This window comes from Acanthochromis polyacanthus, chromosome 5, assembly GCF_021347895.1.
Source record: "Acanthochromis polyacanthus isolate Apoly-LR-REF ecotype Palm Island chromosome 5, KAUST_Apoly_ChrSc, whole genome shotgun sequence".
Taxonomy (NCBI): Eukaryota; Metazoa; Chordata; class Actinopteri; family Pomacentridae; genus Acanthochromis; species Acanthochromis polyacanthus.
The window spans coordinates 26,662,189-26,676,758 of NC_067117.1; the positions used below are offsets into that span (position 1 = coordinate 26,662,189).

The 14,570-nt window shown below is 43.0% G+C and overlaps 1 protein-coding gene across 1 annotated transcript; it reads left to right on the plus strand.

Annotated features, from left to right (window-relative positions):
- Positions 1-239: 239 nt before the first annotated feature.
- On the plus strand, positions 240-6,765 carry LOC110951294 (uromodulin-like). Its single transcript, XM_051948690.1, has 7 exons — positions 240-249; positions 1,130-1,335; positions 1,849-2,000; positions 2,087-2,326; positions 2,440-2,593; positions 2,704-2,779; positions 6,482-6,765. The coding sequence occupies exons 1-7, from the start codon at positions 240-242 to the stop codon at positions 6,490-6,492; spliced, it is 849 nt and encodes a 282-aa protein (XP_051804650.1). The 3' UTR covers positions 6,493-6,765.
- Positions 6,766-14,570: the final 7,805 nt, after the last annotated feature.

Consider the following 14,570-nt stretch of genomic DNA (forward strand, 5'->3'; position numbering starts at 1 on the left):
GAACACAACAGATTTTACAAGAGGCTAGAGAGCGAACTGAACTGTGTAGTCTTTGTTCAACAATCTGGCGGGGAGTGGAAGGATGAGCCGGTTCTTATTGTTGAGGTGAGTAATCAGAGTGATGTCCCTCAGCTGTCCGGGAGCCGTAGAGGAGGTTGATTGCCTGAGTGGAGTCAGCTGGGAAGCTGAACTCCACTCAGGCACTGAGCTGTATAGGGAGAGACAGGGCAGAGGAGCGGATGGGAGACAGTGAGACAGACAGGGGTAGAAGAGCGGATGGGAGACCGAAGAGACAGAGTGACCGAAACCAAGGGACAGAGAGAGAGGGGAGCATGAGTGGGAGAGGAGCAGGAGAAGGAGAAAGGAGCAGATGGGAAAGGGGGTATTTGGGGATGTCAGGTGGGAAGGACGGGGGTGAGGAGGGAGCCCTGACACTCTTGTATTGATTTATGCTGATATTTATGTCATTTTAACCAGAAGGTGAGCCAGTAGTTCCAGTGAGACTGGTCAACTCTACCAGTCGTTGCTCTGGCAGAGTGGAGATCTTCCATAATGGTCAGTGGGGGACGGTGTGTGATGACATCTGGGAACTCAATCATGCTGAGGTGGTCTGTCGACAGCTGGGATGTGGCGGGGCTACGTCGGCACCAAAAAGGGCCCATTTTGGGGAGGGCAGTGGACCAATCTGGTTGGATGACGTTCAGTGCTCAGGAAATGAGTCGTCAATAACGGACTGTGCACATCAAGGGTTTGGTTCTCACAACTGTCATCATTTTAAAGATGCAAGTGTTGTCTGTCAAGGTAAAGATGTCATTCTTTTTACTGCAGGAAATTAATTACCATTACAGACATGTACACATCAAATATTTAGGTTCCATGGCTGCTATCATGAAGAGAATGATGGTGTAATTTGTGGCAGTAAATGTTTATATACACTTGAAGTATTCCGCCAATCATCTAAGTTGATGGCACGCTACGTAAAGTCTTATTACAAATCTGATTTGTTTTCACATCATACAGCAAAGTTTGTTTATCAAATATTGAGGCTTTGCCCTTTAATTGCAATTTCTTTCATTTTAGCAATTTCAAATACTTTCTCTTTTTTTTTTTTAACATTCCACTGCTTAAGGTGATGCACTCCTCCAGACCTCTCAACTTGTTTGCTCCCGCAATAGTCTCCAAGTTGGTGTCCAGATAAACAGCCTTGTGTCATCTGGTTTGGATCCATTCTCTGGTCGCATCGATACATCTTACTGTTCCAGATACAGAGGGCGTGATGGTTTGGTGTGGTACGAAGTGTCGCGTCGGGCTGACTACTGTGGAACAGTACTCACGGTGAAAACTGATTACGACTTCTTTTTTTTTAAAATTATAATTGTGTCTTCTTTTAATCTCTCCCTTTCTTGGCTCTTCAATTAGTATCATGTCAACTGGAAAGGACACACAATTAACTGTAGCAGCATTACTCTGTTCATTATTTGTTCTTTTCTTTTTCTTCTAGCTACAAGGCGAAAGTGCTAACCACCACGCCATACTGTGCAGCCACTAGGCAAAGATCATTAAGATTATTTTAGAAAATACGGCTCATGTGCCTGAGACAAACAGCAATTACAGACTGGAATGTTGATCTGTGATACCCAGTATGGCTGCTAATAGAAGTTAGACTAATATGTAAGAAGTCCAGGAATAATGATAAAACCAAAGGGTAGTTGATGGACATGCTTGTGAAACCTGAGTAGAGTCTCCAGTAGAGTGAATAGCTGCTGTCTTTGTTAGAAAACTGGAAGGATGAGAAAGTCTCATGCACATCACTGGGTTATCAATCATGAATTCATACTTTTCTTTCAGACCAACAGCACCCATGCCATCTACTCCAACTCCTTGCTTCTCTTCTCTGCAAACAATTATTCCTCAGATATACCTGAGATTATTCCTTTCTCCTGTGCTTACCCCTTGGAAACAAATGCCAGCCTGAACACTTTAATCATACCACAACAGAAGTGAGTCCTCTGTTTTCATCCTTTATTGAAACACCACATTTATTTTACAATCACTGAATAATAAAACTGTCATTCTTTCTTTACAGTGAAAGTGGTCTTTCAGGGTCAGGTACCAAAGCCACAGCCTACATGAATCTATACAGAGACGCCAGATTTTACAGAAGGTACTCATCAGGCTGGGTCATCCTACCAAAGGGCTCTGCCCTACATGTGGAAGTGTCTTCAGACGAGAGAGATTATAGCTTTGTAGTGGTTCTGGAGAGATGCTACACCACTCACTCTTCAAGCCCTGATGATGCAGTGCGAGACACCTTCATTCTTTCCCGGTATGGCTGTTACACATTTGAAATGATTGTTCGTGAAAGACACGTGGACTGAAATGATGAAGTAAGTTATTGATATGCAGTGGTCCTGTTGACTCAATCTGAGATTTCCTCAGGTGTCCTACTGACCCTCAACATGTGAGAATTGTTCAGAACGGCATCTCTCTCCATGCTCGTTTCTCTGCCTTCAGTGTCCAGAGTGACAGTAGATTCATCTTCCTTCACTGTGAACTAAGCCTCTGTGACGCCAGAAACAACATCTGTGTCCCCGTGAGTCAGACGATCGGCCTGTTTATTATCAAAAAGAATCAATCAGTGCTCTACGCAATTAAGTACTGGGAATAGGTCTCTAAACTTTCTACCTGTCTCTCACCTCACAGTCTTGTGGAGACAGGATACCGCGCTCTGTTCCAGATTCAGCTCAGCTTGATCTCCTCAGCATTGGACCAATTGCCTGTAAGTATAGAATATAAGGTAGACATGTATCAGAGCTGATGTCTCAGCAACATGAACTACAGTGAAGCTTTAAAGGCTTTGTGTGCAACATTCAGAACCACTGTATGTCAGTAAAGCACCAAAACAAACAAGCACGTCAACCACGCCTCGTCCCTCCTTTCACATTTCATTTACAGCCAGAAATGCAATGTCCAACAAGAAATAATCAGCTATAAGCATTAACCAACACTAGCACTGTTTCAAAAATACAACAAAAAAACCCAACACAGAACGTCTTAATGAGTTGTTGCCAAGACATCTAACATTATCTTCACTTCACCCGTCTCTCTTCTCTGCTCACACACAGACCAGAGCAGACCAACAGCAGAAAGCAAGTAGCAGAGTAAGCAGCAAAACAGCTGTTAGGATATAATAAAATAAACCACTCTGGTTTTATGTTCTCCATGTCACGGGTTAACATGGAAGGATCCAAATGCAGAAACAACAGACTGGCAGGTTAGAATACAGAAGAAACTTTAATTAAAACAAACTTGGCAAGGTTCCAAAGGCAAGGGAGGGAACTGAAAGGGGCTGAGTGTTCAGGAAAACTAGAAATTTATAGAATCCACGTGAATCTAAAAAAGGTCACTAATCCCAAAACAAAGCTAATGTGAGAACCAGAAATCCGAAGCACAAAATACAAACCTGGTTAACACAAAGAGCACATCATATCCCACCGAACAATAGATGACTGTTGGTGTTGGTGTGATGAAAACAAATTATCATTAAATCTGAACAAAACCAAGTTCATGATATTTGGAAATCATCACATTAAGCATGAGGTATGTTTGGAAATTGAAAATGTGAAAATTGAAAGAGTCTATGAAATTAAGTTTCTTGGTGTTTTAATTGATCATAAGCTATCCTGGAAACCTCATATTAAATATTTGTGCACCAAAGTTTCCAGAAGTATTGGAGTTTTGGGTAAAACTAAATATGTTTTAGACCAGAAGTCTCTTCAGATTTTGTACTATGCACTTATTGATCCATATCTGTCCTATTGTGTTGAGGTATGGGGAAATACTTATAAAAGCTCTTTACATAAGATTTACACTTTACAAAAGAGAACCATAAGGATGGTTCATCATGCTGGGTACCTTGCTCATACAAATCCTTTATTCTTAAAATCAGGTATTTTAAAATTTTGGGACCTAATTAAATATAAAACAGGTCAGACTTTGTTCAAAGCCTGGAATAAGTTGTTACCAAGTAACATCCAAACGATGTTCATGGTTAGAGAGGGAGCATACAACTTAAGAGGAAAGTGTATTTTTAAACAACCGACCATTCATTCAACTCTGAAAAGTATGTGCATCTCGTTTTGTGGTGTAAAACTGTGGAATAATCTGGATGAGGACTTAAAAAGGTGCATTAACTTAAATCAATTTAATAGTAATTACAAAAAACACTCTTGTTCAGCTATACAGAACTGGACAGCTAATGTTACAGTATGTGTATGTATGTATATATATATATATATATATATATATATATATATGTATGTATGTGTGTATGTATATATATATATATATATATATTTTTAATTTTCTTTTTTAAGAATTTATTTTAATCAGGGTTCTATTTTTATGAAAATTGAATGTTTTTAATCTTCTAAGATCATATGGATTATGAATTATGTATCATGTATCTTGAAATTATGTGATGGCGTAAGAGGGGGCTGAACTTCATAAGCTTTGCTTCCTTTAGCCCCTTCTCGAACTTGCACTTTGTCATAGTGTGCCATTTTTTCCCCATTACACATAATGTTTGTTTTTATGTATGTGCTTGTTTGAGAAAAATAAAAATCAATCAATCAATCAATCAATAGACGTCTATTAGACGTCTAGATTTTTTTAGAGCTAATTTCAACCGTCTAGATGCTGTCTGTTTTTAGACGGAATTTAGACATTGTAGTTTAATCGATTATTCTATATCTATTTATTTAAAAAAACAACTGTAAGGTGCATAGTTAATCTCCAAATACTGAACTAAAATAATTATGATAGCCGTTGAGCTATATTCAGTATAGTATAAATATATCCGAGATTTAGACGTTTAAATATCTATCGCATTTCAACGTCTAGATATAGACCGAATCTAGACAACTGAATTAAATCCATCTTTCAAACGTTGTTAATTTAAAACAATAGCTGCATGTTGCATAACTGATGTCCAAATACAGAACTAAAATAATTCTGATGGCCCTCGAGTGATATTCAGTATAGTATAAATATAGCTGAGATTTAGACGTTTAAATATCTACCGCATTTCAACGTCTAGATATAGACCGAATCTAGACAACTGAATTAAATCCATCTTTCAAAAGTTGTTAATTTAAAACAATAGCTGCATGTTGCATAGCTGATGTCCAAATACTGAACTGAAATAAATCTGATAGCCGTCGAGCGATATTCAGTATAGTATAAATTTAGCCGAGATTTATACGTTTAAATATCTACCGCATTTCAACGTGTAGGTAGTCAGGTTGGAACAGGTAGGAGAACTGGAGATGAAGCCACACGGGAGACAAGATGCAGGTGAAACAGAACATCACAATCAAAAGGGAGAAAAATAGAAAGAGACACGAAGTAAAGACAACAAAAGACACACTCAGGCAGGGAATTACAAAATAAAACAGGAAATAAACAGCCTAAGACTATGGCACCTCAGACTGATGTCTGGTTTTCCAGTGCAATAAGGAAGTTCACCCTCTGTCAGTTTACAAAAATGCAGAGGGACAACAGTTTCAATAGGAGGGACTCACACGCACAGTCATACATAACAATACACTGCCAGCTGCCAACACAAGAAACACAAAAGCTGAGATAGCAACACGAATTGAGGAAGTTACTCCATTTTTTCTTTACATAGCAAATAGTTGTTAATTAATTCCCTATTTGTTTTAAAAATCTCCTGTCTTGCACCATTAAAGGCATTATGGAGGATGTTTTTGTTGTTTAATTTGTCTGATTCACATAAAATGAATATACTGACCTTTAGTGGACTTGTATGTATGGCTTCTAAAAGAATAAAAATTAAAAAAAAAAAAAAACTGTGGACATGGCAGGACCTGAAAAACATCAGCCAATCAACGTGCTCGGACCGAGGCGTTTGCTTTGCTCCCTTTCCTGTCAATCAAAAATCTTCCGGCTCAGGCCTAGTTACGTAGATTACGTACACCTTTGACTTACGTGTTTTCTGTATGTGTTGCTTTGGTATAGCTTCGTAGTTAGCTGGCGACTTGTTTTGCTCATCTTTTTTTTACATAATGGCAGATAAAGATCCAGGGGGACCCAGCCGTAAAAGAAAGGCATTTTTTGAGGTCAGAGAAAATGAAAGACAACTGGATCACGAGAATGCAAAAACAAAAGTGATTATTGGCGAGTCATTTGGGTGATGGCGTCAGCTCAAGCAACAAATGGACCTAAAGACAGATGCCTTGGTAGCTAAATTCCTTCTGGACTGCGGCTGTAGGCAACTTCACAAGTCCTACGCAAGTTTCTGAAGGGGGGCGTTTCTTCGTAAATGTTAAGAGGGGGGAGGTTAGAGGGGGGTGAGGGCGAGGTTGTATGTGCGCATGCGCATGCTACGTTCAAAGTCGTAGGAAATTAAATCTCCTCTAATGCCTTTAACTATACTTCCTTTTTGTTTCCTGATCTTTAGGGGACAAGTGACCTGTTAAAGGAGTGAGCTGGGCAACGCTACAAACTGATGCATGCTTTTTTTTAAAGATATTTTTAGTTTAGATGGTGTTTAATTGCATAATGATTAAATACCCTTCATTTGAATAGTCTCAGTGTGTAGGCAGTGCTCAGCACTGACTCTGTTTTAGCTCCCTACAAACTTTGTAATGTCTAAACTGCATTTTACTGTCATTAAAAAAACTATACAATCCAGATACATTCACGGGAAAATGAGTTGCAATAAATATGTGCATGAAAATATGAGTTGTGGCAATTCATGAAATGACTATAAATGTCTGAGATTGATTGTGAATGTAGAAAATGATGCTGTTAGCTGATTATCAACATGAAACTTTGTAATCACAAGAATAAACAGCAGTTAGCCTTTATACATTTGCCCATTTTGGATACTACTTGTAAAGTGTCCTCAGAACATAGACAGAACCAGACAGAGCCCGACATTTGTATTGCATGCTTTTATATGATATCATTGTTTCATTGGTTTTATGAAAAAAAATTTAAAATTTAATTAATCAATTGCTATTGGACTGTGGAAGAAAGCCAGAGTACCCAGATAAAACCCTTATATGCACAGGGAGAACATGCAAACTCCATGCAGAAAGACCCCAGGCACAGGCCAGGATGCGAACCAGGGACCTTCTTGCTGCAAGGCGACAGTGCAAACCACCAAGTCACTGTGCACGGCACCTTCTAAAACCAATATGAATTATTCTTTAATACCAAGCTGTATTATGAAATGACAGTACTGTGGTTAAGATTAGATTTTCGGCATGAAACTGGTCTAGGTACGCTTGGGGAAATATTGTGATTTGGGTTGAAGTGACTTTGTTAACTTTAAAGGATCTTTGTCATTATAATAAAAATAAACATATTGTTATATCCAGGCTGTCAAGTTTAACTAAGGCAAGTATATGTATTAAGAGGATCGATTCCCCATTTCCTCTTCCTGCAGGAGGACATCCTCAGAATCACTTTGACTCAAATCCCCCTTACGGTGGGTGGACTATTTTGCTGTCAAGTGAACTTTCACAGTGAAGAAGTTCCAGCAAAAACTGCGATTATATTCAACAAACCCAGATTATTTATCGGTTTACTGGTGCAAGATATTTATCATTGGCCTCCATTGCTTATACAGTAGTGGAAAAAGAAGTTTCGGACACCCAATGCATTTGTGAAATATTGCATTAAGAATCACTCTTAGGTCTTCAAGCGTAATTTCTTTTAGTAGTCACAGCCAAAATACCAAACAAATCCCAAAGAAGCCATGAAAAACTGATGGGTTCCAGAATAAGAATAAGAATAATGTGCTTTATTGTCATTATAGAGTGTACAACAAAATTGCTACCACATACTGATGGGGGAAGTTGCCATGCAAGGTGCTAACCACAGCTCATCAGGAGCAGTTAGGGGTTTGGCGTCTTGCTCAGGGACACCTCGACCTGAGCACTCCAGGCCAAGGGTTGAACCAGCGACCCTGTAGTTGTAAGATGGCCACTCTACCATTGAGCCATAAGAAATTTTTAATATTGGGTCATTTTGGTACCAGTGATCCACTAATGAAGGTCATGTTTATAATAAAAGACACATTTTTTGTTGCCATGCTTCATGTCTATATAAACCCAGCACGTATTAAAGCTCTTCAGAGGCAAAAATAGCTAAAAAAAAAAAAAAAAGAAACCTAACGAAGGAAACACACCTGAAGATACAGATTCTCCACCAGGAAGGGTATGCTGCTGCCAGATAGCCAGGAAGTGCAGATGCAGTCCTTCAGCACTTGGATACACTCTGCAGAAATACAGACGAGCCAACAACTTGGAAGACAAAGCAAGGGTTTCTTCAGCAAGAAATGACTGCATCCTGAGCTGCATGTGCAGGAAAACCGCTGAATGACATCACAGGAGCTTCAACAACAGTGGTCAAACCAAACCAAACTGGTGTCCAGTGTTCCACCTGCACTGTACGTGGCCGACTTAGATTGTGGCTTAAGGTCATAGACTGTATATAAAGATGGACGTAGCATCTGTCTCCAAAAATGAAGCCCACCCGGAAGTGTCAAAAACTTGCAATATCACACCATCCACTAGGGTTGGCTCCAAAAAGCTTTTGCTCCATAGACCCCAATTCATCACTAGAAAAAATAAAATTTGATAGACTGATTTTCTACAGCTCAGGATTTTTTCCCGTTAGTTTTCATGGTCAGAATGAGAGATCAGGTGGCCGATCTTAAAATAAATCAATACTGAATTTTAAATAAATCGTTGAAGTTGGCGGAGCCAGGGGGCGTGGCTATACTTGATAGAGTCTTGTCTGGAATAATTGACGGAACCATTAGGCTTTTAGCAGTCTGGCTTCAGTCTGGTCCACCCATAGACTGGTCCTGCCCCTAAGTTGCTCTCTGGTCCAGCCTGTTTGATGACGCTTTTTACGTCACTGACTCCAAAAAATCCAAAATAGCTACCAGGAAGTAGCAAAATCTGGGCTTCATTTTCTCGGCGTTGAAACCAACGGGTGACGTCACGGTTAGTTCACGCCTGCCTAAGGTCCTACAAGGCTGTCAAGAAGCCCCTCATCAATGAAAGAGAGATGTTAGCCTTGCGTCATTGAGCTCAAACACATAAGAATTGCACAGCCAGGAAATGGAAGAAGATTCTGTGGTCAGATGAGTCCAGTTTATCTTCCTTCTGCTAATGTGAGGGTACGCAGAAGGCCAGCCGAAGCATTATCTCCAGCATGTACAGTCAAGCATGGTGGAGGCAGTATCATGGTTTGGGGATGCATGAGTGCTGCTGGTGTTTGTCATCTCACTTTCTGTGATGGCACATTGAAGTCTGCCAAGTATTGTGCCATTTTCGAAACCCACATGCTTCCTTTTGCACGTGCACTGTTCCATCGAGATCAAAACTGGATGTTTCAACAAGATAATGCCCCTTGCCAGTTGCCATACATCCAGGGTCAGTAGAACTTGACTGCAGGAGCACAGTATCCAGGTCTCAAAGTGCCCAGATGTCTGAAAACTTTTTTCTACCACTGTGTATGAGCAAGGTGGTCAAAGCTTCAGTCGCAATATTATGATGAAGTAGTATATCCTGGTTTTTGCATGCTGCATGCAAAAGTACGTAGTACTTTGTGAGAGCCACTGCAGTAAGTATGTGATGTAGAAGGCATTGTGAGTTTCTTTGTGCAGCTTTATATACAGTCAGTGATTAGTGTCGAGCAGACAAATCAGAGTTGTTGCGGGTAACAATGCTGGCATGTGGTGACATTTCTGGTGCATGGCCCATGGGAAGCTGAAGCAGTCAGGAGGTAAGCAGGGCTCAGTGGAAAAGCAGAATCCATGAATGGATCAGAGCCTATGGTCCGGCGGGCAGCAAGTGAATGAACTGAGTTTATATACCTGGAGGTGTGTGTGGGAACTGGTGGGTTGAATGGACTGATTGCTGCAGCTGAGTCTCGTCACAGGGGTGTGAGTGAAAAAGACAATCAAGACAGGAAGACAGACAGACGCAGAGGCAGATGGATGCAGAAAGAGGGAGCCAGAGGGACAAGGAGAGAGAGACATACAGGAGAGAGAGACACAGGAAGAGTGAGGGAGAGTCAAGAGAGAGAGAACAGAGAACAATGCGGATCAACATCCCAGCCCATGATCATTGGTTTGAGTATTCAGAGCCAGTGAGCAACGGACTTTCACAATAATAATAAAAACTGCGATAAAAATAATTGTTGGCTTTAAATTATGCTGGATGCAAGTTGGATTTGGGCATCTTGGTTGATTCAAACATAACTCTAGTCAGCTGTTCTCAAAATTTACCACATACTAATGTATCTGAGTAATGGAGAAATACCGCAGCTTTGATTGACTATCAGCACTGTGACACTGCATTGATGCTTTCATTTTCAGATATATGACAAAGACAAAATTACAGCAAAATGCTTGCCTAAATGCCCCCTTTAATAAATGCTGGGTGTGGTGGAAAATAAACCCTTTGTGTTTTTTAAGATAGGCTTTCAACCTGAACCACTGGACCTATTTAGAATGGAGCCTCACTATAGTACAGTATCCTCAAGTTTCAGATTTCTTCCATTGTTCACACGCATCATTGTATCTAGAATTACTGCTGTGTGATTTTTCTGGCACTACCAACCACTGGCATGGCAGTTAACATCCATGTTTGTTCCGGGTCATTGTTAGGGGCACTAGATAAGCGCCACCAATTCACAAACCGACCAGATGTGAAATATGGTCACAATCTTACCTTCAATTCCTTAGTTAGGCTATAAGTTGTTTTAGACATTTTCATGATTTTCAGTAACACGCTAAAAGTGAGTGTGTTTTGGCTAAAAAAAATGCTTTGTGAATTGACAATAAAGTTGTTCTTTGACCTCTGACCACCAAAATTTAATCAGTTAAATGATGAACAATAGGTGTGTAAGAATGTCTAATTTATGCATATCCACAGCTAATGAATCCTTGTAATAGTATACTGGCAGATCCATCCAGTATCTTCAGATACATTTCAGGCAAAGGGGGCAGATCTAGAGAAATATTAATGGTAATGGGGTGGGGTGGCAAATATATATATGTGTGTGTGTGTGTGTGTACCTCTCTGCTCCCTGCATCTTCCGCCTGCCTGCAGTCTTATTTCAGCGATGTGAGTCAGCTGCAGTAATTAGTTCACTCAGCTCATCTGTGCTCAGTCCCATCTCATAGTATATAAGCTCGGTTCAGTTAGTTACTCCCTGTCAGACCATAGGCTGCAATAGCCCTTATGGACACAGTTCCCTCTCCCCTGGATCCCCGTCTATCTGTAAATCTGTCTCCAGAATCCTCCGTCTGCCTTGTCTTGCGTCTTGGACATTTCTGGAAACTCCTGTTTCACTCCCTCCAGTCACAGTATCTGCTGTAGTGTAATATTTTTTGAGTAAGATGTGCTAAAAATAAGAGATGATATAATTATGACAAATGCTATTAGACTGAAGACCAGAAGTAAACCATATGTATTCAAAACACAATGGTGTAAACTTAAGATATTATAATTTTTAACCTATATTGGAACAATGTGCATGAAATCTATCACAAAATAATAAGGGTAAGACTTGGAGCAAAAAATCTGAACATGTCTGGGCATGTTCTCTGTAAAAGATGACCTTGTGGTGCACATTAGATTTAGGTCTCACACACAAAGGGCAGTTTTATTGTGAAGGGGAAAAACGGGGTTTTGAACCTCCAGGTTTTGGCGGAGGGAAGTTGTTGTGTCCCGCCTGAGTTGTGGCAAGAAGCAAGAGTGGAGAGTGGAAAATAAAGTTGTTGAGACTCCTGGCGATTTTCGTCTCCTTTTCTCCAGCCTCCACATTGGTGACCCCGACGTTGAACCTCACCGGACAAGTGGGGACATGTCGACCGAAGCGACTTCGTCTGGTGCGGCTGCTGCTGCTGTGGTTCCACCGGCTGTGGTTCCGCCGGCTGTCTTCGCAGCTACTGTAAAGCTGCCGGATTTCTGGACACACGACCCAGAACCGTGGTTCCAGCATGTTGAGGCCCAGTTTCACCTGTGTGGCATCACCACAAACGACACGAAATATTTTCACGTCGTCGCGGCTTTGGATTCAGCCACTACTCGCAGGTTGATGGGACTGCTGCGTGACCCGCCGGCTGCCGGCAAGTATGCGGCACTGAAGACTCAGTTAATACGGACATACCAGCTCTCGGATATGGAGCGGGCCGACCGACTGTTATCTCTGAGTGGGTTAGGAGACAACAAGCCTTCGGAGCTGATGGAGAATATGCTGGCACTGCTGGGCTCCGGTGACACTTCATTCCTCTTCACCCACTTGTTCCTGCGCCAGCTCCCGCCTCAGGTACGCACTGCCCTGGCCGCCTCTCCCCTCATCCGCACTAAAGATTATAGGGGTTTGGCTGAAGAAGCTGACAGACTGTTGCTAGCATCCCGTCAGTTTTCGGTGCATGCTCTGTTGCCGGGCGGGTCTGACGGTGATAATTCAGTGGAGGTAGCTGCCGTCACGGAGCGTCGGAGAAGGGAGAGCAGCCTGTGTTTCTTCCACCGCCGCTTCGGAGTGAAGGCTCGGCGATGTGTCCAACCGTGTTCCTTTCAGCGGCCGGGAAACGAGCAGACCGGCGCTCGCTAGCAGCTGCGTGCACCGGTGACAACGACAACAAGCTGCTTTTCGTTGAGGACAGCGCTTCTGGATGTCGTTTCCTCGTGGATTCGGGGGCGCAACAGAGCATCGTTCCCCCCTCCTCTGCTGACAATTTGGGACAAGGACAAGGACCCCCGCTGGATGCAGCTAATGGCACACCTATCCGCACCTATGGCACCAGGTTTATGACTGTGTCTTTTAATGGCCGTGAGTTTAGCTGGGACTTTGTGGTAGCTTCAGTTTCAGTACCTATTCTGGGTGCAGATTTTCTGTGTGCATTCAGGCTGTTAGTAGATGTAGCTAACAGATGTTTGATTAATGCTGTATCTTTTGAATCTTACCCGTGTACTCTGGGGTTCGCAGGGCCTGTACTGGCAAACATGCTGGCTAATGGGAACACGTACCAGCGCCTGCTCGCTGAGTTTCCTGCCCTTACGGTCCCCGCTTTTTCTACTGCAGTAGCTAAACACGGGGTTGAGCATTACATCACTACAGTCGGCCCACCAGTTTTTGCACGCGCTGGCCGTCTGGATGCAGCTAAGTTGGCCATCGCCAAAGAGGAGTTTGCCAGCATGGAGCGGCTGGGCATCGTGCGCCGTTCTGACAGCCCATGGGCTTCACCACTACACATGGTTCCAAAGTCCGACGGGGGCTGGCGGCCTTGCGGTGATTTCCGGCGCCTCAACAATGCTACCACTGATGACAGATACCCAGTCCCCCATATTCAGGATTTTTCTGCGCACCTGGCGGGGGCGGTCATCTTCTCCAAAGTCGACTTGGTGAGAGGTTATCACCAGGTACCTGTCCGTTCAGAGGATGTCCCTAAAACCGCTGTCATCACTCCTTTTGGGCTGTTCGAGTTTTTGAGGATGCCTTTTGGCCTGAAGGGCGCGGCTCAGACATTTCAGCGGCTCATGGACTCTGTGCTGCGCGATATGCCTTTCCTGTTTGTGTACCTGGATGACATATTGGTGGCGAGTGCCTCCATGGAGGAACACTTGTTACACCTTCGCAGACTTTTCGAGCGTCTCAGTGAACACGGATTAATTGTGAACCCGGCTAAGTGTCTGTTCGGTCTTTCAGAAATCGAGTTCCTGGGACACTGCGTGTCGCGACGGGGCGCTGTGCCACTCCCTGCCAAAGTCGAAGCAGTTTCGGCTTTTCCACGTCCTAGCTCTGTGAAACCCCTTCAGGAGTTTTTGGGGATGGTTAATTTTTACAACCGAGCTGCACACATCATGCACCCCTTATACGACGCGTTAAAAGGAAAAAAAAGGTAACCAGGACATTGAGTGGACTCCGGAGAGGTTGCTAGCTTTTGAGGAGGCAAAGGCGGCGCTTGCCAATGCTGCCCTGTTAGCTCACCCTGACCCGGCTGCACCCATCGCCCTGACCTCCGATGCGTCCGATTACGCCGTCGGGGCGGTTTGTGAACAATGGTCTGACGGGGCATGGCAGCCGCTAGCTTTTTTCAGCAGGAAGCTGCGTGACTCTGAGAGGAAGTACAGTACATTCGATAGGGAGCTCTTAGCCCTTTTCCTCGCCACACGCCACTTCAGGTTCCTCTTGGAGGGCCGGGAGTTGACTGCTTTTGTGGACCATAAACCCCTTACATTTGCTATCGCTAAGACATCCGAACCTTGGTCGGCATGGCAGCAGCGGCAGCTTTCTGCTGTTTCAGAGTTTACGACAGACATTCGACACGTGGCTGGGAAGTACAACCTGGTTGCTGACTGCCTGTCCCGTGCCCAGATTTCCACTGTTCATTTGGGGACGGACTATGCTGAAATGGCTGCAGACCAGCTGAAGGACCATGAGGTGCAGGTGCTGCGCACAACCGAGTCTAGTTTGCAGCTGACTGATGTCACGTTTCATGACAGCGGGGTGTCCCT